The 22,758-nt window shown below is 45.8% G+C and overlaps 1 protein-coding gene and 1 non-coding gene across 8 annotated transcripts in view; both read left to right on the forward strand.

Annotated features, from left to right (window-relative positions):
* OXR1 (oxidation resistance 1) overlaps window positions 1-22,758 on the forward strand; it is a 190,956-nt gene that overhangs the window by 13,292 nt on the left and 154,906 nt on the right. For 2 of the 7 annotated variants that reach the window (XM_068161275.1, XM_068161276.1), the window contains exon 2: window positions 16,452-16,531. In XM_068161275.1, the coding sequence (XP_068017376.1) occupies window positions 16,515-16,531 (17 nt within the window). In that variant the 5' untranslated portion in view covers window positions 16,452-16,514. Of the gene's footprint in view, window positions 1-6,982; window positions 7,076-16,445; window positions 16,532-22,758 lie in introns of those variants that run through there. The other 5 variants (XM_068161279.1, XM_068161277.1, XM_068161280.1 and 2 more) reach the window with 5 other exon arrangements.
* TRNAL-CAG (transfer RNA leucine (anticodon CAG)) lies at window positions 8,380-8,462 on the forward strand. Its single transcript has one exon. It is a non-coding gene; the product is annotated as a tRNA-Leu (tRNA).

A 22,758-nucleotide genomic window follows, 5' to 3' on the forward strand; every position in this document is an offset into this window, starting at 1 on the left:
TCAATTCATTTCTGTCAGAGGGCTTTGCTGTTCTCAAGCCTCCCCATATGTGCTTGTATTTGCAGCGTGCTGAAGGTAATTTGTGCCCTTCTGTGTGCTGGTGGCAGTGGTGAAACTGTGCTTTTAATAAGGATGTCCTCTTGTCACTCTCCTCTTATGCCATGAGCTGCTGTGCAGGTGCCACACTGGGATGTTGCTGGAGAGAATGGCCTATGCAGGCAGCCTGAGACAGGCAGAAGCTGCTCACAATGGCCAAGAGGTATTACCTGAAAAAGAATAGAGAAAGCTGTATGCATGAATATAGGAAGCTTGCAATATTGTCAGATGATGGTGAAAAACTGGGCTGTGTGTCCTGCCAGGCAGAACCAGGGGATCTTCACCGTACTTCAGCAAAGCAGTAGGAGTTGGCCTGGGTTTAATCATTACCCTCACCAGCTTGGGCTGAATTGGGAGACAGGAATCAGTAGGATTTTACATGAACGGGCTGCACAAAGCCAAACTAACAATGGAGTCCTCTTAGGCATTTGAGAGGCACGGGGCAGTGTCTGAGTTGCCTCTTTGTGTGCTGCCTGTACCTTTTGGGATGATGATGTGCTCTGGTTGTACGTGGAGATCCCAGCTAAGAAGGGTAATAAGATAAGCTCCTTCTGGCTAAAAAAAGAACAGTGACGCTAAGCATGAGGATGAAGCACATGTAGGCTCTGCACTGGGCTTCCACCTGGAACTGTGAGAGTATGTAAATACTCTTTTCCTCCTTAGCTGATGAGATCTAGGGGATTCCCATACTGGTCAGCTGTTTCAGCCTGCTGAGAACAGCCCTGTAAAGCAGCCAGGTTTCTGACATTCATCCAGTGATCTGTCTGTGCAAGAAAGATGATCTCTCCTAGTTTGGGATAAATAATAAGGCATCTTGAAGCTGCTGTTTAAGTGGAAATGGACAAGTAGGAAATCAGTGATCTCTTTGGTCAATCCTGATTTACATTCCAGTCTTCTAATCCTAAAAATCAGAGTTAAAACCAGCAGTCTGAGTGTCCAGTGTCACTTCAGCACCATTTGAGCAAGCAGCATTGTTACTAATGGTATCATTACATATAGACTTGGATGCAATAGTGAAAAACAGGGAGTTATGTAAAATCCCAAAGGATGTTTTTCAGGGAACGGGCTGATGTTAGCATCTTGCCTCGTTTGTCACTACACATCCTTCCAAGTGCTTAGGATGTGGAATTTTTTTGGAGCAGCAAGTATTGAGGGTGGTTAGTGCATCCTTAAGTGGTATGTTAATCTCCGCTTCTGCTCAGATTCCAGTGGCTATAGTCTTGACTGCAAGATTCCATGCTATTTGTTATTCATTAATTGAAAATTCCATCTGCAGGAGCTATTAATCCAAAATCTTTTGCTGGTGCAGCTTTTGAAGTTACTTGTTTTGGAGTGGGAGTACTGTGACCAGTGGTATGTTGAATACAGAGTGACTTCTTTGGACAGATTTGAGTTCATTTAGATAGGAGCATCTCGTTCCAGAGTTTTGCATGTCCTATCTGATAGATGCTGTTTTGAGCATGTCTGTGACTGGTGCTCTCTCAATGGAGTCATCTGGTTTCTGAATATTCTGTTCTTTCACAAGGTCTACTAAAACAATTGCTTCCCCTAGATGTCGTGCAAATTCTTCAGCTGGCATTGCACACACTGCTTGCATCACAGGAATGGAAAGCTTTCATTTATGTTATGTTACATTTTAATTGCAGTGCAACTGTCGGGTGGAGCGTGGTGCCGCCCCGTCGGGTGGAGCGTCGCACCACCCTTCCACATGCAGAGTTTGAAAGCAGCTGATTCAGAGGCAGCCTTTTGTGAGAAGGTTTTGCCCCCAATATTTAAAATTCCTGTCATAAAGCAGAGGATCAGTGTGAAGTGTTCTTGGAGGGAATGGTTTCTTCTGCTCTTGCTAGATTAGACTTGAGACCTTGTTCCTAATTAACAAAAGAAGCCCAGCAGCATAATTGTGTGTGGGAAAGAAAAGTAGGGGAAAAATGTGAGGCTGAGATAAGGCGAAAGGAGAAGTTCTCAGCAGTGTCTTTGAGACAGCTTCATGAGCTGCAGTTCTTCATTTTAGATATTATTTTTCTTTGTAATCTGTTTAGAAAGAGGAAAAGATAGGGTAAGACTCTTTTTGCAGAGTAATCTCTTCTTATCCCCAGTCTTTTCCTGCCTTTGGCTGCTGCAAAAGTGAGGTCCTAGGCATACAGGAGTGGAAATACAGTAGTTATAAAGTTAGGTCTATTTGGAGGCAAAATCTGATGGAGTAGACTCTGTGAGTGACTTGCCCTCTTCCCTCCCAGTCTCTTGGGAGATGATCCAGTGTGCTCCTACTGTGCCATCTTTCTGTTTTCTGAGTTTGTGCACTTTACCCCTGCTCCCTGCTAGGAGGTTATGGCAGGGATGCCTCCTAGCAGGGGCCTCTGGGGGAGGATGTGGACCCAAAGCGTGCTGCTTGTGCTGCTTCTGCCACTCCGGTTGCAGGTTACACACAGGTGCTGGGCAGCTTTGGTAGCTGGGCAGGTTGGCATTCTTGTAGCTCATCTTTCCAAAGATACCCAAAGCCAAGATCCTTACATACTAAATTTTGTTACTTCTTTTTTCTTTCCCCTACAGAATGTGTTCAGAAACCAACATGACTTGAACAGTGCTGGCTGACATTCGCTAACCCAGGTGTGGACTAAGGGCTTAGAATGAATAATTAATACTTAGTTTGTTAGAAAGCAAATGATGTAAACTAACATCTCCCTCAATTTGAATCTTCCCTTAATTTGAATCTCAGTGTAAGGAAGATTGTCAGTTCTATCAGCCCCATTCAGAGCTGTGAGAATGAGCATTCTCTGCAAAGTGGGGTTCCTGACAAGCAAATCTGCTTCCAAACAGTAGTTCCTGCTTCCCAGAAGAGCAAGCTCATTGCAGTTCCCTGCAGTAGAGTGCCAGACGGGGCAGTCAGGCCACCTGCTTCTCTCACTACAACTTGCTGCATATACTCAGTCCTGAGCCACTTACACTGAACACCACCATGAAACCTCCTCAGTGGGATGTGTGCCCCACTGTACGTTAGCATTTCTACACGAGGCTTCTGTTCAGGTCATTTGTTGCTGGTCTGAGGGTCTTTAGTTCTGGTTTGCATGCATCCATGTGCTGCAGCTGCTGATAGAATGTGGGGATTACCTTTTCAACCTTTTTGCAATCCATTTTGCCAGCAGGTAAGGTTGCAGTTGATACACCCAGGTAGATGACACGTGAATTCTGTACAGTTTGGCACTGTTGCACAGTCCATGGGAGAAAGAAGCAGCTCTTCAGCTCTTACTGCAGACTGCAGTGTGGAAAGCAAGAAGCCCTTGCTATTCTTTGGGCTTGTAGTTCTTCAGCTATGTCAGGATGATAAACAAACTCCAGGGTAATCTGACTTAGCGAGGAGCTTTCAGGACAGCAAGGTAGCAGATTCACAATCTGACTGTTTATAAACAGCTACAGTTGCTGACCTTGTTCCTTGTGCATGTGCATCCTCACCGTAGCTTTAGAAGACCAGAATTCATCTTCCCCATTACCTAAATTGCACCAATAAAAATGGAAGGCAGATCTTTCTGACATGTATTTCTCAGATGACTGCATTATCCCATTGCTGAAGACCCGGTGCTGTTTTCATGTTCTTATGCAATGCTTTTAATCCTGGCTGATCAACATGCTTTAAGAATTAGAGCATCCATTTTCCCACTCCTATTATTTTTCTGGGCATACAGCATGCATACACTCGTTGTGCTTAGAAACCACCCTGTGAGATCAATTCATGAACAGCAAGCTGTATTTAAGGGCTCCCCTGATGGACCTGTTGTCTTTTTCTGTGGCTTTCTATTGCTGTTAGTTTCTATTCCTGTTGTTGTTATGCAAACTACATTGTGTTCATCTTTTATCTGGATAAGAGAGGATGAACACCAAACTCTCAGAGTCACCTATTTAAAGTGCTGGATGTTAATTGGATTTCTTATTAGAGACGGTCTTGAGAACCAGCATAACTGTAGTATAATTGCTTGAAAGCAACCCATCTGCATACCTGAAGCAAAGTCAAGCAGGTTTGTTTCCCACTGCAATTCTTGAATTCAAATTACTCCTATTTGCCATGTCACAGTAGGAACATTTTTCAATTTCGTGTTATGTCTCTGTCATTACTCACACAGAAAGCTCCACACAGAACGGGCTTAGTGGCAATACCTGAGACTTCCCATCCCTGGAAGTTTGCTTGCACAGCAATATCCTTTTCTTTCTTTCTTTCTCAAGCAAATAGGGCCAGATTTCACAGACCAAACCTTTCTGCATTTTCCAAGGCCTGGTTTCGTGCCCTGTCGACCCTGGTTGCGCTTGTGGCAGCAGTGCTTCAGTCTGGCAGTGCAGTGATGGTATTCCTGTTACGTCGTGTAAGGGCAGTTGGGTGCCTGGGGGGGCTTTTCGTATTTGATGCCCATTCAGGGTGTTGGCCTGTATCCTTCTATTGTAGCTGAAGATAGAGAGTGTGGCAGCAAATGTGGATGGAACTGCTGCTCTGCAGCAGCTCATTTTCCTCTTGCATGACTGTTGCACCATATGGCTTAAAAATACCAAATCCAAGGCCAAGTGTCTGGTCAGTGTGCTTCATTCAGAAGTGTTGGCTGCAGCCAGTTCCTGTACTAATAATTTGTTTACACTTGCTTTTTTGTAGGTAAAGGTATACCTGAAGCTGAGCAAACAACAGATGACAGGTGACATCTTCCTCTGATCAGATTTTAGTTGATGTTTTTCATTCATTGGCTTGTGAAGCCTCCCAAAGGCTAGCAGTAGCAGCTGTATTTCTTTACATTTTATGGACTCCTGCATCTTCCCAAAGAAAAAGATTAGGCCCTGATCTTGGGGAGTATTTCGCTGCTGTGAAGCTGGCATGCAGCACATCTTGTCCTGGCATACTGCTTCCTGCAGTGAGTGGACAGATACTCTAAAGCACAATTGAGCAGCTCTATAGGAAGCTGAAGCATCTGTCTCACACCTACTTGCTGTCTTGGCTTCATGCCTCTCACGTTCCTGATAGCAGTGTAGCCTTGCTTCATGACAGGAGCTGACTGGGACTTCTGGATGTGAAACCATCAGAGAAGGTATTTTGGGTTTTGCCTTCAGGTGTTTTAGCCCTTCACTGAATCTGTCCTTACTCAAGGGGGGGGAATGCCAACTGCTGCTGTTTTCATTCACAACTGAGTCCACTGAAGTAAGTAGATCTGGGTAAAAAGTTAGGAGAAGATTGGTGAATCGACTTGTAAAATCTGATTCCAGGAGGTTTAATGAGAAATAGGAGAACAAGCACCTTGCAAACCACTGCTTTTCCCACACATGCACACCTACATGTCTCTGATGGGGAAATAATCAGTTCCAGCTTGACTTCACCTGCTGCACTCCTGCCCAGGATTCATTGGAAAGCTCTGAACCTGAGTTGTATGAGGTTGTTGGCTGTAACCCTTTTAGTTGCCTTCTCTACCTCAAGAGAATGCTGATGGCTGTGACTGACTCGTTCAGCTTCTCCAGCGGCAGTGAGGATATGATGCCTGTCATCTAAGGAACTGGGCAGCAGTCCCTACCTAGGTATGTCCTGGATACATGCAGTTCCTATTTTGAGTAAACAAGATGCTAAATGATGATGGATGGCAGAGTTTAGGAGAGAAATACAGAAGTAACCAAGTCATGACCAATGAGAAACACAGCGTGGGAAGAAACTTCTTTTGGTTCCTTGAGCATGACAGAGAATGAAAAAGGTTCAGGACTAAAAAGAGAACAGAGTCACTCTGCCTTTCTTCCCTTCCACTGCCTCTGTAAACACTCATTTCTAGCCAGCTCTTTGTGAAACAGTTTTCTGGTTGTAGGCATTATCTTGCACGTCATCGTGCTGCTACATGCTGCCTTCCCTACTGAGGAGCTATTACAGCATGGTGGACAATAAAGGCTGCCCACTGCGATGAATGTTGGCTACCCAAGGGCAATGACATCCTTCCTGACTTTGCCTCTGAGATGCTGACTATGCCTCCCAGGAGACCTACATGAAAGATCTTAAAAATGAATTGCTTCTTGGTTTTGTTACTTATTCATAGCTGGTGAACTGAATAAAACCAGTCCTTACAAAAAAGAGAGACAAGGGGAAAGCTCTGCCTTCGTTGTTGTGTACAGAGTAACCAACTAACACAATTCATTCTGCTAACAGGTAATGAGAAACTGTTTGCAAGTTAGGACAAGTGGAGGAAGAAGTGCTTGGTTATTCTTCTCTACACAGCTTGCTCACTTATTTATTCATTTCCCACCATGGCTTGGGTATTTATTTATTTGTTTCCCTCCCCCCCATGGCTTTAATAAATGTACTGCAGCATGAGTTGCGTGTGGCTGCTCCAAGCTGCTCATAAATTCAGGCTCTGATCAAGGCTTTGCACTGATCGAGCTCCTCTGAGGAGAAATTAATCCAATTTAGCTTCTACTTGGAGGATTCTTTTCATGTTTTTAGGTTAACTGAGGCAGTGGTTCCACCATGTGCTTTTATTCCTGAGGGATTTGAAGTTTCAGAATACTTCCAAAAGTAACTCTGTGTTGGTTGTCCGATGCTTGCTGTTTGCTGGGCGTGTTTGTGTTGGCTGCTGTTTCCCTGTGACACAAGTCCTGGCTGCAAGGATTTTCCAGGGTTCGTTTGCTCGTGTTTGAATTCTCTGGCTGTTCACTTGCTGTTTCTAAATTACTACTTTTTCCTTCTGACAAATAACACCACTGTACTTTTACTTCCCTCAATAAAAGGAGAATGCAAATTGGGGATGGTAAAATGCTAGGGTTCATCTGATTGTCCTGCAGCAGTAATGTCCTGATGTCTGGCATTGATGTGTTGGTGTTTTGTTACCACAGAGCTACACTGCGGGCAAGATGTTGGTGGTACAGCTTTGAACTTCAGGTGTGGTTGCTTGCATCTCCAAGGGAAGTCTTAGATTCTGGAGATACCTTGGTTGTTTCTACCGGACATCAAGACAGTGGCATGCACTGCAGAGAGGTCTGTGGATGTTTGTAGTCATAAGCTATGTATCCCATGACTCCCCCTTCGTTCCCCCCCCAAGCCATCCAAGAGATGCTACCAGGAATTCCCAGCCGGTTCGAATGAGGTGGATTTTTTTGTGTGCAGGTTTTTGTTTGATTGTTTGGTTTGGGTTTTGGTTGGGTTTTGGTGGGTTGGTTTGTTTTGTGGGGAGGTTTGTTTGGGTTTTTTTGGAGGGGTTGTTTTATTTTGGGTTTTTTTGGTGTGTTTTTCCCCTTCAATTCAGATCAAGTGTGTTGTACCTTTTTTTTTTGATAATACCCATAGCTGCCAAAAGACATCTCTCCAACTCCTGTACTGTGCCTCAGAAGGGGACCAGTGTCCATGTCAGATTTTGGCAAGTAGAAGAACCATATGCAGAGCTCCTTCCCTGCTCTTGTTTTGATGGGACCTTCATTTAAGCAGGCTTAAGTGTTTATAATGAGATCTGCAGTTCCCATACTTAGCTCTCTGCTGGGAGCTGGGATTCTGTGCTTCATCTTCTTGGATCATAATTTCAAATATCTTTTTGTTTTTTTAACTTCTATTATAAAACATTGGATACAGATAGCATTATGGGTTGTTCATTCCAGGAGTGTACACAGTCTGAGAGGTGTTTAACCAACAGGATCACATTAATACTCAGATTTAACTCCTGGTGTCTAAATTTGTGCTGCAGAGAGCCATGAGGTTGATTAGGGGACTTGAGCATCTCCCCTGTGAAGAGAGACTGAGAGCCCTGGGGCTGTTTAGTCGAGAAGGCTGAGAGGGAATCTGATCAATGGCTATCAGTATCTGAGGGGTAGGTGTCGAGGGGGCCAAGCTCTTTTCAGCGGTGTGCAGTAATAAGCCAAGGAACAATGAATACAAAGTTTCTCCTCAACATCAGGAGAAGCTTCTTTACAGTGCACTGGAAGAGACTCCCAGAGGTTGTGGAGTCTCCTTCTCTGGAGACATTCCAAACCCACCTGGATGCATTCCTGGGCAGACTACCCTGGGTGAGCCTGGTTTTGGCAGGGGGCTTGGGCTCGGATCTCTGGAGGTCTCTTCCGGCCTCTAACATTCTGTGATTCTCACCGAGGACAAATATAGCAAGAACAAATTCTGGGTTCTGCACCAGGGGCAGAGTGACGCTGGGCACAAGTACGAAAGCGTGAGCGACACAACACGTTTGGAGTACTGCATAGCCAGCTCTGAGGGAGGGAGTCAGAGCAGTGCAGCATCGCTGACAGTACCTGCAAATGCACCGATTGTGCAGGCACAGCAGGGAGGTGCGCTCGTGAGTCAGGATGGCCGAGCGGTCTAAGGCGCTGCGTTCAGGTCGCAGTCTCCCCTGGAGGCGTGGGTTCGAATCCCACTTCTGACATATGCTTTTGGCGTGCCCACACACCCCACCCAGTCACCAGGGCACCTGCCGCTGACAGACTGCACCAGCCTCAGCCTCACATGCATCACACACACCTCAGCCGCAAGGGCAAAACACGTGCTTGCCTCAGTGTTTTGTGTGCACCTCTGGCACCCACAATTTCAGAGGGATGTGAAGCTTCCTTCAGCACCAAAGCTGCTGAAGGGCCTGCAACACCTCCCAGGAGCAGCAGCAAAGGACACTGCACATGCCTTGGCTGGGGAAAAGGTGGCTGTGGGCTGACCACATCGTCCTCTACAGCTTCCTGAGGAGGTGATGTAGAGAGGCAGATGCTGAGCTCTGCTGGGAATGGTTCAAAGCTGCACCACAGGAGGTGTAGACTGGACATTAGGAGCATTTCTTTAGCAAGAAGGGTGGTCAGACACTGGAACTGTCTTCCTAGAGAGCTGGTTGATGGCGCAAGTGTGTCAGTGTTCAGAAGGCATTTGGACAATGCCTTTAGAAGCATAGCTCAGCCCAAATTACTCAGGTAGCTAAATTGTCACTGCTGTTCTTGCTGCTGTGTGAGTTGAGTCCTGTCTGGTAAGCAACGAATGAATGCATAAAACCAGTGAGAAATGGAATGCATCATGTGTTCTCATACTGATACTTGGAGCTGCTAGAGAAAGAGGAGTATGACAGGTAGCTTGTCAGAGACTTGACAAGCCTCTGTCAGCTCAGGACTATCTAAGATCTGCCTTGTAGATGCCTTTCTGGTCAAAGGCTACGTTGTGGATGCTTAGTATGAGGTTCTGGGAGTCCAGGTCTGACTTTTTTTCCTGTTTTCATTTTTCTTGTTTTTTATTTCTTTTACTTTTTTCCCTGTTCCTTTTTTTCCTCTTTTGTCTTTTTTTTCCCTTTTGGTAGGGTACAAGGGCAGTAAACTGAAGACTCGAAGGACTGAGAAAGGAAACAGGTCAAGAAGCTAAGCAGGAATGTCTTGTGTTCTAGGTACTTTTCAGAGCTTACCTGAAACTTCAGGAGATGGGGAAATCATTTCAGTCTCATATTTGATTTATTCTTACCATCTCTTAGCCAGAGGGCAACAAAGCTGTGGCAGTGTTGCAGTGTTTCCTCAACTTCTACGTGACAGTGAGAACAGTGGCGCAGTGATGGTGGTAAAATGTGCTACAGAGTCATTGTTCTGGCTTTCATGTCAAAGACCCTTAGACCCAGCAGAGGATGGATGGACTGGACATTTCATTATGATTAGTCCAACCTTAATTCCTCTGAACTTAACAGACTAAGATGTATAGGAAGCTGGCAGAAGCACTCACAGAACACACTGATAACTTCTTTATGAGGAGTGTGATATATTGTTGTGTTTCCAGAGCTCACAAAGCCTAAGGCAGCGAAGGCTTCGCAGTGTGGCAGTGCTGGGGAGGGGGGCAGGGAAAGCAAAGCATGAAAGAAGAAAAGCAAGCTGAATGTTAGCTACTGAGGAAGAGGAGGAGATATCAAACTGGAATGTAGTAGCAGGGTCACCATGTATAATTCCTGTTTTACTCACTTCTGCTTGGAATACTGTCTCCAGTTTTGAGCATCCAGACTTTCAACCACGAAGAAAGATGATCAGCAGTCTAGCAAACATATCCCCTAGGAAGAACTGAATTTGAAGGGGATGTCTGACCTAAAAAGAGACACGCTGGGGAGACATGGGAACCGTGCTGTAGTGTGTGAAATGCTTTTGTGAGAGAGAGGGTAAGGAATTGTTCTGTTTCTGCTGGGAAAGCAATGAGTGGAGAGCTTGAGTTATGGCAAAGAATATCATTTTCAGGAACCAACTTCTGGTGTTCAGAATAGCAAAGCCATATTGCAGACTTTACAACCTCCATCCTTTGAGGTTTTTAAGAACAGGTTTTAGTCAGGCCAACATACATCACTTATGGTGTAAACAGATCTTGCTTTGGGCAAAGAGCATAAAATAAGTCATCTCCCAATCACTTTTAGCCTTAGAATCCTCTTCTGTGCTCACTAAATTTCTGACACCCCTGTGGTCCACTGATTCTTTGGGGCAGTCCTCAAACCTTCTTTTTGTTTACTGACTTTGTAAAATCATATCATGTGTCTTGTAGAGATTTTGTTTTGTGAGAGGAAAACAGTAGGAGTTGGTCTGTTGGTCTTTAGCTGTGGAGAGTCACACCTTCCACTTGCAGCCAGTGTCTTTCAGGATGGGACCAGGGGAGAGAAATCAACCAAGTATCCCCTTTAGGGACCACAGTCATGTGCAAGCCTTTTCTGTTAGGATAAATTCACATGTGCTTGGTGGGATGAACACTGCACAGTGTCAAAGTGACACTGCTTTAGTTATTTCCCAAGCTGAAAGTGTCACCTTTGAGCTATAAAACCCCTTCATAGAACTGGCCCAAAGGATTTGACAGTGGCAGCCTATAGTCTGCAGCACTTTTGGATGTGACTCCAGCTGGGAACTTCACTTTATGGTCAGCTTCCTTCTTGAAGAAACAGAGACAGGAAAACTGGGTATATATAAACTGTGAAAAGAAGATAAGGTATTGTAAATACTTTCCATTGTCATTCCTGGCTTTCAAAATACAGGATAGAGAGCACCAGGGTCACTAAATGAATGGCAGTGAGACAACCACAATGATTATCAATGAAGAGGCTATTCTGGTGTTGATAATAAGGGAATCAACAGGTAAATATGCCAGCTGACTAGGGGAGGCTTTCAGCAAGTGAACTGTCTGAGAATACAGTCAGGAAAGTCTTCATTATCCTACCTTGGGACATGTTCTTCAAGCAGCTAATGACTAAAGCATCAATGCCCTTCACACTGTATTGAGTAAATGTCACTCTTTATTTCCCTTCTTTTGAATATCACAGACTAGATTAAGTGAAAGTGCTTGAGTGCCTATTTAATAAGAAAGTGATGTATTGAAATGACTTTTATATCCTTCTGTACAGTTGGGTGACATTTTGTTTCATTTCAGATACAAGTAATTATCACTGGGGCTGTAGTTAAAATCACTGCCACAGCTTCAGTTTAGACATCAGTATGTGAAAACCAATACTCAGGTATTTTTGAGATCAGCCTACTGCTGTCTGTGACCAGGCACAGAGGAGGGCAGCTAACAAACTCCTATGCTTGGCATTCTGCTTGGTCTGTCTGAGTTGTACTCTCTCTGCTCCCTTGTGAATTAGTCCAGATAACTACAGCCAGAGCTCCTCTCCATTTCTCCGTCCTCCCAAGCTTTCTGTCTTTGTTTTGGGTAACTGGAGAGTGAGTTCTGTAGAGTTCTGCTCCCTGCCATTGATCACATTTAGTGAGGTTACTCTATTCTGAGGAGAGAGGGCTTTTCATCTGTGCAATAGTTAATTGAGCTTTCAGTAGCGCTACCTTTAAGAGCACTGCAAAAGAGTACAGGAGAGAGCAGCTCATCTGCTTTGGTCCCAGGAATTGTTTTGTATCTACCTCTCTATTTCCATGGAAGTACTTAGGATTCCTACAGGCCTGCTGCTGCTGTAAATTAGGTAACTGTGTAATATTTTGTCTGCAGCATTAGCCTGGCTCTAAGCTTGGGGAGGGTAGCTTTAGACTGGTTATTAGGAAGAAATTCTTTCCAGTGAAGGTGGTGAGACGCTGGTACAGGCTGCCCAGGGAGGTTGTGGATGTCCCCTCCCTGGAGGTGTTTGAGGGCAGGTTGGATGAGGCCCTGAGCAACCTGGGCTGGTGTGAGGTGCCCTTGCCCATGGCAGGGGTTTGGAACTAGGTAATCTTTAAAGTCCCCTCCAACCTAAACCATTCTATAAATCTAACAGGGAATGAGTGACAGAGGCTGTGCAGATTTTGTGGCAGAAGCTACGCTGAGCTGTCACCCAAGAAAGACACACACATGGTATTCCCCAGTGTAGGAATGAGAAGCACAGGCAAGCACATGGAAATGAAGGGTATTGTGAGGCCCTGGTGAACATGTTTTAAAGAATGAAAGATGAAGGTTTAAAAGCAACAGATGAAAGGACAATGATCAGATGAGGTTGCCCAAGCTGCCACTGGGACGAGGCACCAAACTGGTCATTCTTTCCCCTTGCTGTTGTCTTAACCCCTCAAATATATAACTTCATTTTGGAAGAAGAACACCCCCCTCATGGAAACTGCATGATTCAAATGAAGAGCATGCAGCAGTTGTGTTGTAATTAGTTTGTCAAGGAAAAAACCACCACAGAAGTATAAGAAGATTAACTGAAGGGGATTACAGATGTAATGATAACAGACAATAGCATTAGATCTTGGGCAGCTCCGTGGCTGCCGTGAGAGACTGCTGTCAGAGGAGATAGTCACCATGGTCAAATATATGAGGTTAACTTTACCATTTCTAAAGTACTTTCCCCTCACACATCAGAAGGAACTCTTTTGTGAAAAAAGGCAGAGCTATACTCCTGAATGGTCATAAGGTAGCTGCCCTCATGGCTTACAGTGAGAAAAAGGAGTTGGTTATTACACTCTGGATACTGAACTGACCTCTGATCAGCAACAGGTGGCAGCTGGGTTTGTTTCACAGCACAGGAGTTGCTGTGGTAGATTCCCTTTACATTTCAGATAAGTCAGTCTTGTCTTTAGTAGCTCTGCTTTGGTTTTCTGTGCTTGAATAGGACTTCATTGTATTGGCTCACTGTCCTCCTGTGAGCCAGGAGCTGCCCAGGGCTACAGGACAGAAAGCATGTTACCCCAAAGGGGTAAACATAAACACTCCCACAGACTGGAGGCCAAGTGACAAAGACTAGTTACAAAAAATAACCAAAGGCACAGAGGAAATACATAGAGAAATGGAAATCAGCCCTCTGCCTGGGCTTACCAGGCCTCTCTTGGTATCCATCGAGTGACTGCTTTGCAGCAAGGATCGAATTAGGGCTATTTCCAGTTAACATCATGCTTTGCTTGGCTGTTGATTTGCTGCTCAGCAGACTTTTCCCAGAGACAGCCTGAGTTCAGTGTCTGCCAAGTCTTTCTTGGGGTTTTCCTTGCTGGTTTACTACAAGCACAGCGCTTGTTTCAGGAGCCATCCCATACTGTATTTAATGTGGCAGCGTATCAAAGCTTCCTGAGGCACAGAGCTTGTTTCACCTGCATTAGCTGTGTTGTCACTTCATCCTGCTGCAACTGTGGCAACATCACCTGCTCTCTCCACATTCGTGATGACTTCAAACAGCCTTCAGCAGCAGCTTGATGTGGCTGCATGGAAGGGGACAGGGACAGTTCCCCCCAGGCTGGTCTGCCACTTTGTCCTGAGGACACCAGCTTCCACCAGGGAGGCATGCAGTGCAGCAGCAGCTCACTAACCCAGCCAAATGCGGGGGGAAGCATTTCTGTGCAGGGGATAACGTATCCAAAGTCCAAATGCATGTTTCATTCAACGTTTGGTGACTGTCTCAGCCTTCTTCTCCAAAAAGGAGATGGTTGTGTCTCAAGTAAAAGGAGGATGCTGCTGCCAGTAAAGTTTCTGCTGTGAAAGGTGGCAGCTTAGCCAACAGCTTGCTCTTCTGACTTGTGTACCAGTCACCTCCAAGGGAGGATCTTCAGCTGCTCAGCAATTTTATACCTGCTGGTTTCCCTCAGATAGCTTCTCCTCTTCTCTGGGAAGCCACAGTACCTTGTGACATCACTAACACTGGTTTGGGTATCCAACGAGAGACAGAAGGCATCAGAGCCCTTCAGTTTGAGTTGCTGTGCATGCAAAGGCAGCCTGACCTACTAATACAAGATGCTTTACAATATAACAAATGGTGCTTGTAAATGGTGCTCTTTAATGGAAGCAGAGACCATCAAATGACTGAACAAACTGGAGCTAAATTCTGCAGTGACAAGGTTCCACCGATGCTTCTGGGGTTGTGGCTCTCATCTTCAGATTTGGGATTGGGGCTTCCATACTTCTGAAAATTAAATTAAGGAGCTTGACCTTTGCTGCTTCTATGAGGAAAGGAATGCCTGCCTCAGGTTCCTGCAGTGCCTCTGCAGATCCAGGCTCCACACTGTATAATCAGCTGTCTGAATGGCTTGAGGTGCTTAGCGTGTGCAGTGGGCAAGAGGCTAAGTTGCAGTCCTCAACCTCACCCATGTCCTGTCTTTGAGCTGTGTATCTGAGAGCGTAGGCATGGCTGAGGCTGCCAGTTAGCTTGACAGTCATAAGCAGGAACTGGAGAGTGACTTCCCAAGACATGCAGGGAATATGCATGCCCCAAATCCAGTGACTTTCAATTGGAGTGGACACTTGGCTTACTTAGAGGTTTTGGAAACTCCCAGCCAAGAGAGCAAACTTAAAGCACGCATTTGTTAAGCTCTCAGCATAGAGTGACTGCTGTTAATGAGTGACAGGGAGAATAATTGCCTGGGAAGGGACATGTACTGCAGGCTGATGGTATTTCTGCTGCTTGCCCAGCTGCAAGGCTGGGACTCTGGAAAGAGAGGGCATGGAAAGGAAGGAGGAGGTTCCATTTAATTGCAGCTGTACAAGTGAAGATGCCACATGAGAACAACCCCCAAGCCTACACAAAACAAGCAAATGAAATGCCTTAAGAGCAAATGGGAAAGAGAGGGAAAATGTCACTGTCAAACCTCTGATGAAGTACAGTGCTGTGAAAAGACCAATTCCTCACCTGGAGGCAACGAGACATTCTACCTGGTGTCATTTTTATCTGCTGTGACATGGAGATAGGAAGGCCCCCTGAGCATCTTAGGAATTTAGGAGGGAGTTTGTAGACAGAAATCCTCTTATCAGTCAAAATCAGAGCTTCTTCCTGGTGAGCACAGCAGTGCTATTCATTGCACATTTATGTGCAGAAAACGGGCTGCACTGGGAGAGCATTTGTGGTTTTGTAAGCTGTGTCTTTGCTGTAAGTTGGAGGCTTGGGTGCAGCACAGAGGCTGCCACCAAGATGGCATGTTGTGAGGGCAGTGGGCATGTGTGGTGGCCTTCACAGGCGCAGCCAAGGAAGGTTGTGAGCCGCTGCAGTCTGGTGGGAAGGACTCTGTGGGGCACACCTCGAGCTGGAGGGGCGAGTGCCTGCCTGCACTGCCATTGAGCTGCTCTTCAGGCAGAGAAGGTCCAGCTGGCTGTGAACAGAGCCTGCTGAAGGGAGCATGCAGGGCACCCAGGGTGCTGCTCAGGCTGCTCTTTGTGATTGTTCCTCCCAGGCTGTGCAGTAGGTTGAATCTCAGCTTCCAGCTCTGCTGAGAGCTGCTTCTGGCACCTTTGCATCCAGAATGCTTTGGGTTGAAAGGGACCTTTGAAGGTCACCTGGTACAAGCCTGCCCTGCAGTAAGCAGGGACATTTTTAACTAGATCAAGTTGCTTGGAGCCCTCTCCAACCTGACCTGGAATGTTTCCTGGGATGGAAGATCTGCCACCTCTGGGCAACCTGTGCCAGTGGTTCACCATGCTCACTGTCAGAGAGGGCAATGGAAGAGGGTAGCTTTAGACTGGAGATTAGGAAGAAATTCTTTGCAATGAGGATGGTGAGACACTGGAACAGGTTGCCCAGAGAAGCTGTGGATGTCCCCTCCCTGGAGGTGTTCAAGGCCAGGTTGGATGAGGCTGTGAACAGCCTGGGCTAGTGCAATGCGTTCCTGCCCATGGCAGGGGGGGTGGAACTGGATGATCTTTAAGGTCCCTTCCAACCCAAGCCATTCTGTGATTCTGGCTTGGGTACATGAATTCTCCTTTCAGAGGCTTTTGGACACTGCACTAGCAGCCAGCACTATACCTAACTCTTCTCTTGGGTATCTACTTTAGCAATCTCAGGTTTAAGCCCTACCAGTAGGTTTCAGTCTTTCATCTTTTGTTTGTTAACCTTTACATCATTTTTCTAACCTTTGTCTTTCTCTAGGATTGCCAGGTGTTTTCTGGAGCTGCACTGGAACTAATGTCCTCAGTGTTTGGGATATTAAAATCAAGGCCCTTGCTTGCTCTGAAACCAGCTCTCTCTCTTCTCCCCCAGGTCAACAGGAGCAGCCTGTCGCAGTGCTGTGCATTCCTAAAGGCAGAAGGAGCCTGCACCGTCATGTTTGGCACCAAGAGGTCAGTTCTCACCTTTGTGGGCATGCTTTTCATCTCCAGGCAGCAGTGCAGCTGGTATGGCTCTAACCTGACCGTGTTCCATCCTCTGAACGTGCTGTGCCACACAATACATGAGCTGGGCACATCGCTCTCCTGGCTGGCTGGGCTTTGTTTGCACGGCTCTGAGCTGCATTAGTTGGCAGATGGGTGGCATGCAGGCCATGTAGCACCCAGGCAAGCAGTGTTCCCGAGGTATTCTGGGTCACAGCAGGAGTGACAAAGGAGACACTGTACTAATGGTGGAGGGCATCCCTCCTGCTTTCTGGGTTCAGAAAATAACAGCAGGACAACAAAGCACCATGTAAGAGAGGCTCTGTTCTGTCACATTAGGGGATCCATACTGAACACAAGGTGACCTCCTCACATCTTCTGCATGATTCAATGTCAGACCCCAAATCTCTCCCAAAAAATCAGTGCTTTTGAATCTCTGCTGTCTACTGCCTGCATCTTTGAGTGCTCTTCTTGAGCATCAGGAGTCCTCTCTCTGTCAGCAGACAGCATAGCCTTGCTTCCCTCTCAGTTCCTGCAGCTGCTCAGGCTGTTGTGGCACTTGAGGCACCTTGCCAGGTACCAGCTAGTGCGCCTGTAGGGCTTCTGCAAGTGAGTGTGATTTCTCCATGGATCAAAGGTACTATAGAGCACTCCTCCTTCATATGAGCTCACTGATTTCTTATTATTGCTTGCTGGCAGACTTTCAGGTTCTTAGTACAAGTCAGTCGAGGACTTCAGCCCCTGTGCCCCAGCTGTACGGCAGCCCAGTGGAACTTGAGCCCTGTGCAGTGGCAGAGCACCTTTGGTCTGGTACCTGGAGAAACAGCTCACCCCTGCTGAATGGTTGGGAAGGGGGAAGGCTAGCTTGCCCTTAAGGAACCAGCATATATGAAGCAGCATCTTCCATGCCTATGGGAATCTAGGGTGGCAGATAACAGCACCCAGCAACAAATCCAGTAAGACAGAGTGTGCCTCCCTGAGGTGCTGCTGCCACCTGACTCCAGGCTCTGGTACCTTGCATGGGAGATGCAAATGCAGTCCCTGTTCAGGGTAACTTTTCAGGAGAGGAAATTGTGGCCTTATTTCCAGGTATGCACCGAAGCTGAGGTTTGGGCAGTGTGGTGAGGTGAAGGTAACTGTTGCTGAGGGTGCAGTGGTGGGACTGCAGACTTCCCATAGGAGGACTTCTGGGTTTAATGGGATGCCTCTGCAGACCATGAAGACTCAAGGTAACCACAGACATTTTGTTAGGTGAAAGAAATGGTTTCACTGTGCTCAGGTGGGTTAGTTGGTTTTGCTTTGGTTTTGCCAACTCACTTTTTCATTTTCCTCCTTCTTGGCTAATCTAAACACTGATTTCTTACTCTCAGGGAAAGCTCTTTATCTTTTCTTAGCATTATAAACCAATGGCAAAAGGAAGAGTTTCCTTTGATTGGCAGCCTTGCAGTGTCAGTCTTGATCTTTTTTTCTCTTTTCCTCCCAGATTAAATCTTGATTACTATGCAAATGAACATTCCTCACAAGGAATATTGCAGACAATAGAAATTCTCTTTCATGTCTGCCAACCAGGTTTTCATGACAAAAAGGCACATCTAGGGAACAGAAGTTCTTTGCCTTTCCACTGTACAGTGCTCTGCTACTTCTGACTTCCTACCAACTGTTTTGAGCCACTTAGAATAAAGAAAAGAGAAGGGAAAGGCAGAGTGGGCTTCCCTATTTGTAGCTGTCTTTGTGTAACGTGAGTAATTGCATCAAGCATCCCTGAGGCTGGTACTACATTTTAGTTAGGCAGTGATGAAGTCCTTGTCAGGGGTTTTGTTCTGCCATTTTGAATTGAATTTTTCACAGAAGACAGCTAGTTGTGAGCAGGAAAAGTCTCACTCTCACTGATCATTTTCTACAAACTGATTGCTTACAACTATGGAAAGGTTTTGAAAACCTTGGTTTGTGGTGCTAAATCTCTTCCTAAAAACAAATACTCTATTTACTTGGAAATGCTATGAGGAACAAAGCAATTTTTCTATGGGATAGCAAGAGTTAAGGTTTACTTCCTTGCACATCTAGTTTCTGGTTAGTTCTAATAATAAACTGCTAGTTGTGATCTCCACAAAGCATTACTAAAATGACAAAACTCTGACTCCACCCCTGAATTGTCTCCTGCCACCAGATCTTGGGAGGTTATCAGGAATAGTATCTCAGCTCCACTTTTGATTTATACCTTTATTCATTTTGCATGCCAAGGTTATTTCCAGTGGGTAATGCCTGCTGCACAGACTGAATGATCAAGTCAGTGAAAGTGACTTTCCTATCAGAGCAGCTTTGACCAGACCCATGCACAAGGAAGATACTTCTCAGCTGATGCTTAAGAAGCTGTGTTGTTAGTGTGAAGTTGCTAACAGAGGTGAATTCCTCTTGATTGCAGTTTAACTTGAGAGCTGATGCTGTGTTCTGAAGCAGAATCAGAATCACAGGACATTAGAGGTTGGAAGGGGCCTCCAGAGATCATCCAGTCCAACCCCCCTGCTGAAGCAGGATCACCTAGGGCAGGCCACACAGGAATGCATCCAGGCAGGCTGTGAGAGTCTCCAGAGGAGACTGAAACACTCAAACACTGAACTGTTGTGGTTTCTCCATGCTGTCTTGTATTCTGCTCTCACCCTGTTCTCTACCATGTTAATTCTTCTCCAGTTAATGAACTCTACAATGGACACCAGCATTGAAGTAGCAGGGGTCAGCACGTATACCAATGAGTTTCTGTTGGATCATTGATGTTGTGTGATTACTCCAGCCTTGCAAGAGCAGTTGCCAATACCACTGTCCTTCTGTGGAAGGGAAAAGTATGCAAATGGCTTTAGAGAAGAGATTTTTGTTTTGTGGGAACCAGCTTCATGTGAGGAAGTTGCTCTGCAATGATAGGCTCCAAATTAGCACATCCTCAAGGTCTGCAGCCAGCTCTGATTGTCTGCTTACCACTGCATGATGATGTCCGTGGGTGCTCTAATCTGTAGCCATATATATTCTTCAGTTAGGAAACCTCTAACTTGTTTAAACTATCTCCATGCAGCTGGAGAGTAGTTCTCCTGGATGGCATGCTCAGTTCTCCTCTGCTTTTCTAGCCTAGATTGGAGGCTTCAAAAGACTTCTAAGAGACAAGAAAATTAACTCCATCCTTGCCAGACTCAGTACAGTGTAGCCCAATCAGTCTTCTGTACTGGAGCTTAAGCTCCAGTGAAATGCTTGCACAGACAGCAAATGGTTGCATAGCTGGAAGGTACACATTTGAATTTACCAGTCCATCTAATAGCAGTTTAGCTTCTTACAAACAAAATCACAGCAATTTTGAGCTGTGGCAAAGAGCTTTTGAATTTTGCTTCAAGTAACTGCACCATTAATTATAAAACATGAATATGTGGATATAGGCTTGGGAAGGACCTCAAGGATCATCCAGTTCCAACCCTCCTGCTATGGGCAGGGACACCTCACACTAGAGCAGGTTGCTCACAGCCCCATTTAGCCTGGCCTTAAAAGCCTCCAGGGCTGAGGCTTCCACCACCCCCTGGGCAACCTGTTCTAATCTATGTTTTTACAAATGAGGACACAAAAGGAATTCGAGGCTGTCCAAGTTCAGCTGAAGTGAGTAGTGTTTTCTCAGTCATTGTTACAGAAGTCAGTAAGGCTCTGCTCCCCCTTGTGTAGAGCCTTTCAGAGGTGTCTGTGTGAGCTAACCTGCCAACCTGGCACCTCTGCTTTTGTTACAGAAAGTCATCCACATGTCTACACCAACTGTCATTATTTCATTCTCCTGTTGTGTTTCTTAGCTGCTCCTTGCAGTTTTTGTGAGTGGCTCATTACTGCCTGCAGATTCCTTAATTGCAGGGTTATACTTGCATGTCAGTTATAGCCTTTAAGTTCCTTCTCTGAGAGTAACTGGCATCTGAAATTGCCAAGAGCAACCTAACATCTCAGGGGCTGGATTTCTTTTGGTTCTTTCTGATTGCATTGGAATGCTACTGTGTTTATTTACTTCTCAGTTGATGTCAGGCAATTAATGTGTGAGTAAAACTGCAGACATCTTTCTTGTCATGTTTACAGTTCTTGATGCTTTAGAAGGTTCAGGAGACACAGGGTTTCTGAGCAAGAGCCTTGAGACCCTTAAGATAAGTCATGCATATGGCTGGGCTCTTCAGTGTCCAGACAAACCCTGTTGTCAACAGCTAGGGCTGGGTCAGCCACTAGATGAAAGACAGATGCCATTTATTTATTAACTCCTCTCCTTTCCCAAAGAGAAGACAAAGGGAATAAGGGTGAGAGACTTAGACTGACAAGAAAACAAACCCAGCTTTCATAGAAGTAATAATGTGAAGTGTATACAAATATTGAACCCACTCCCACTGGTGGCAGTTACCATCCCCACTGATGCTGTGGGCAGGCACTGAGCAAGTCCCAGACTGGACACAGCAGCAGATAGGAACCAGGTTCAAAAGCTGCATTCTGGAACTGCTCAGGAGCTCATGGGCTGGGATCAAAAGCCGAGCAGAAGGAATCCTTCTCGGAGGCTGGCTCCTGAAGAAGAGAGCTTGACCTTTATGATCCTTCAGCTTTGTACTGAATATGATATGTATGGAGCAGAATACCTGAACTGTCCTCCCCACAGGCAAGGCCTTTTACTTTCTATAGCCTTAAGGTAGTAGACAAGGTTTAGCAGTGACCTTGGTCTGCACACCAGTCCTCGGTGCTGAACACCAAGCGTTACCACTGCTAGAGGCAGACCCTACCTGAGACAGCATTACCTTCAGAAAGCTCAGTCACTTAGGAGAGACTGAGCTGGGAAATGAAATCACTGAACAGAATCAGTTCTTTTCTACCTCGGACCAGGACAGCTGTCCAAGCTGCTCCAGCAGGCAAAGCTCTGGCACTTCTGAAATCAGTAAGATTGTTTCTCTCATTCTGGAAGCCAGCATTTCACCTACATTTGCTTTACCAAGAGCATGCAGGGTGAGGAAAAGGTTTGGGTTTGCTTTTCAGAAAACATGTTTGGAAGAAAGATAGCCCAAGGTATAAGCTGGAGGTCAGTCTTGCTGGATGATGAAGTCAGTTGGAGGTACTCATGCTCTGCTTCAGTCATTCCCCCTTGCACAGGAAGGCATGAAGGTCTTTGCCAGGCAAGAAGGGGTTTACTGCATAACAATAACCAAAAATACCTCTGCATTGGCATGTGCAGTTTTCTCTTCCCTCCCATTTCATATGAGAAACCTTTTTGTTTTTAAGGGTAGTTTATAAACACCAAATGGAACATAAGAAACAAACTGCAGAGGGGTGTGAGCCTGCCTCTATATCTGACTGACATCAGCTGAGGGCAAACAGAAATCCCAGTCTCGAGGTAGGGAAGGTTGCATAAGTAAGGGAGTGGGTTTCAAAACAAGCCAGAGATTCAGTAAGGTGCACTCACCTCTCAAGGCAAGCAAAGCACCAGACGAAGGGGAGGCTAGCTCTGAATATGATTAAAGCCTTACTTTTTCCCCAAAGATCACAGGCTTAGAGCTGTTGCAGCCTGGATGTTTAAACTACACAACAACAAATCTAAGCCCTTGAGTCACCAGCAATTATTTTAAAGGAGCAAATTGTTTATTTATAAAGAACCTGACATTTCTACAGGAAGGCAAGAAGGACTCCCAGCTGAAGAAGCAGCAGTCTCTGGAGGTTCTGATTCTGTAACTTCCTTTGCTTCATCTCCAGAAGTACCACATTTCAAATCTTTCTCTTTTTTGGCTTCTCTTACTGTGGCCTGTAGAGTTTGTGGCAAAGCTCTCAGACCCCTTACAAGATGCCAGTTGTTAATGCAGTAGTCCAATCTGTTAAACAGGTAAAGCTGAGTAAGTGTTGTGACACAAATCAAAGCCTCCTAGTGGTCAAGTAACACAGACATCAATGTGTTTAGCTCTTCAGACAATGTTAGGGCCCCAACAACTGGCCTAAAGACAATTAAGAGGAAGCTGTGTTGGGTTTTCATAGAGGTGAGCCTTACCAGTCTGCCTTGTACTTTAGCTGCTGAGCCCCAGCAGCGGCCAGCTGGGTCAGACTGGGCACTGTCAATGCCCAGATTTCCTGCCTCGTCACCCTGAGGTACAATGCTTGTAGGAGAAACAGAGCTCACTCTCAGGCTTCTCCCTGGGCTGCCCTGCATGGATTACAGGCAT

The sequence above is a fragment of the Melanerpes formicivorus genome, unplaced genomic scaffold (assembly GCF_026170545.1).
Source record: "Melanerpes formicivorus ecotype bairdi unplaced genomic scaffold, bMelFor1.0.p_v2 SCAF_56, whole genome shotgun sequence".
NCBI classification, from domain to species: domain Eukaryota; kingdom Metazoa; phylum Chordata; class Aves; order Piciformes; family Picidae; genus Melanerpes; species Melanerpes formicivorus.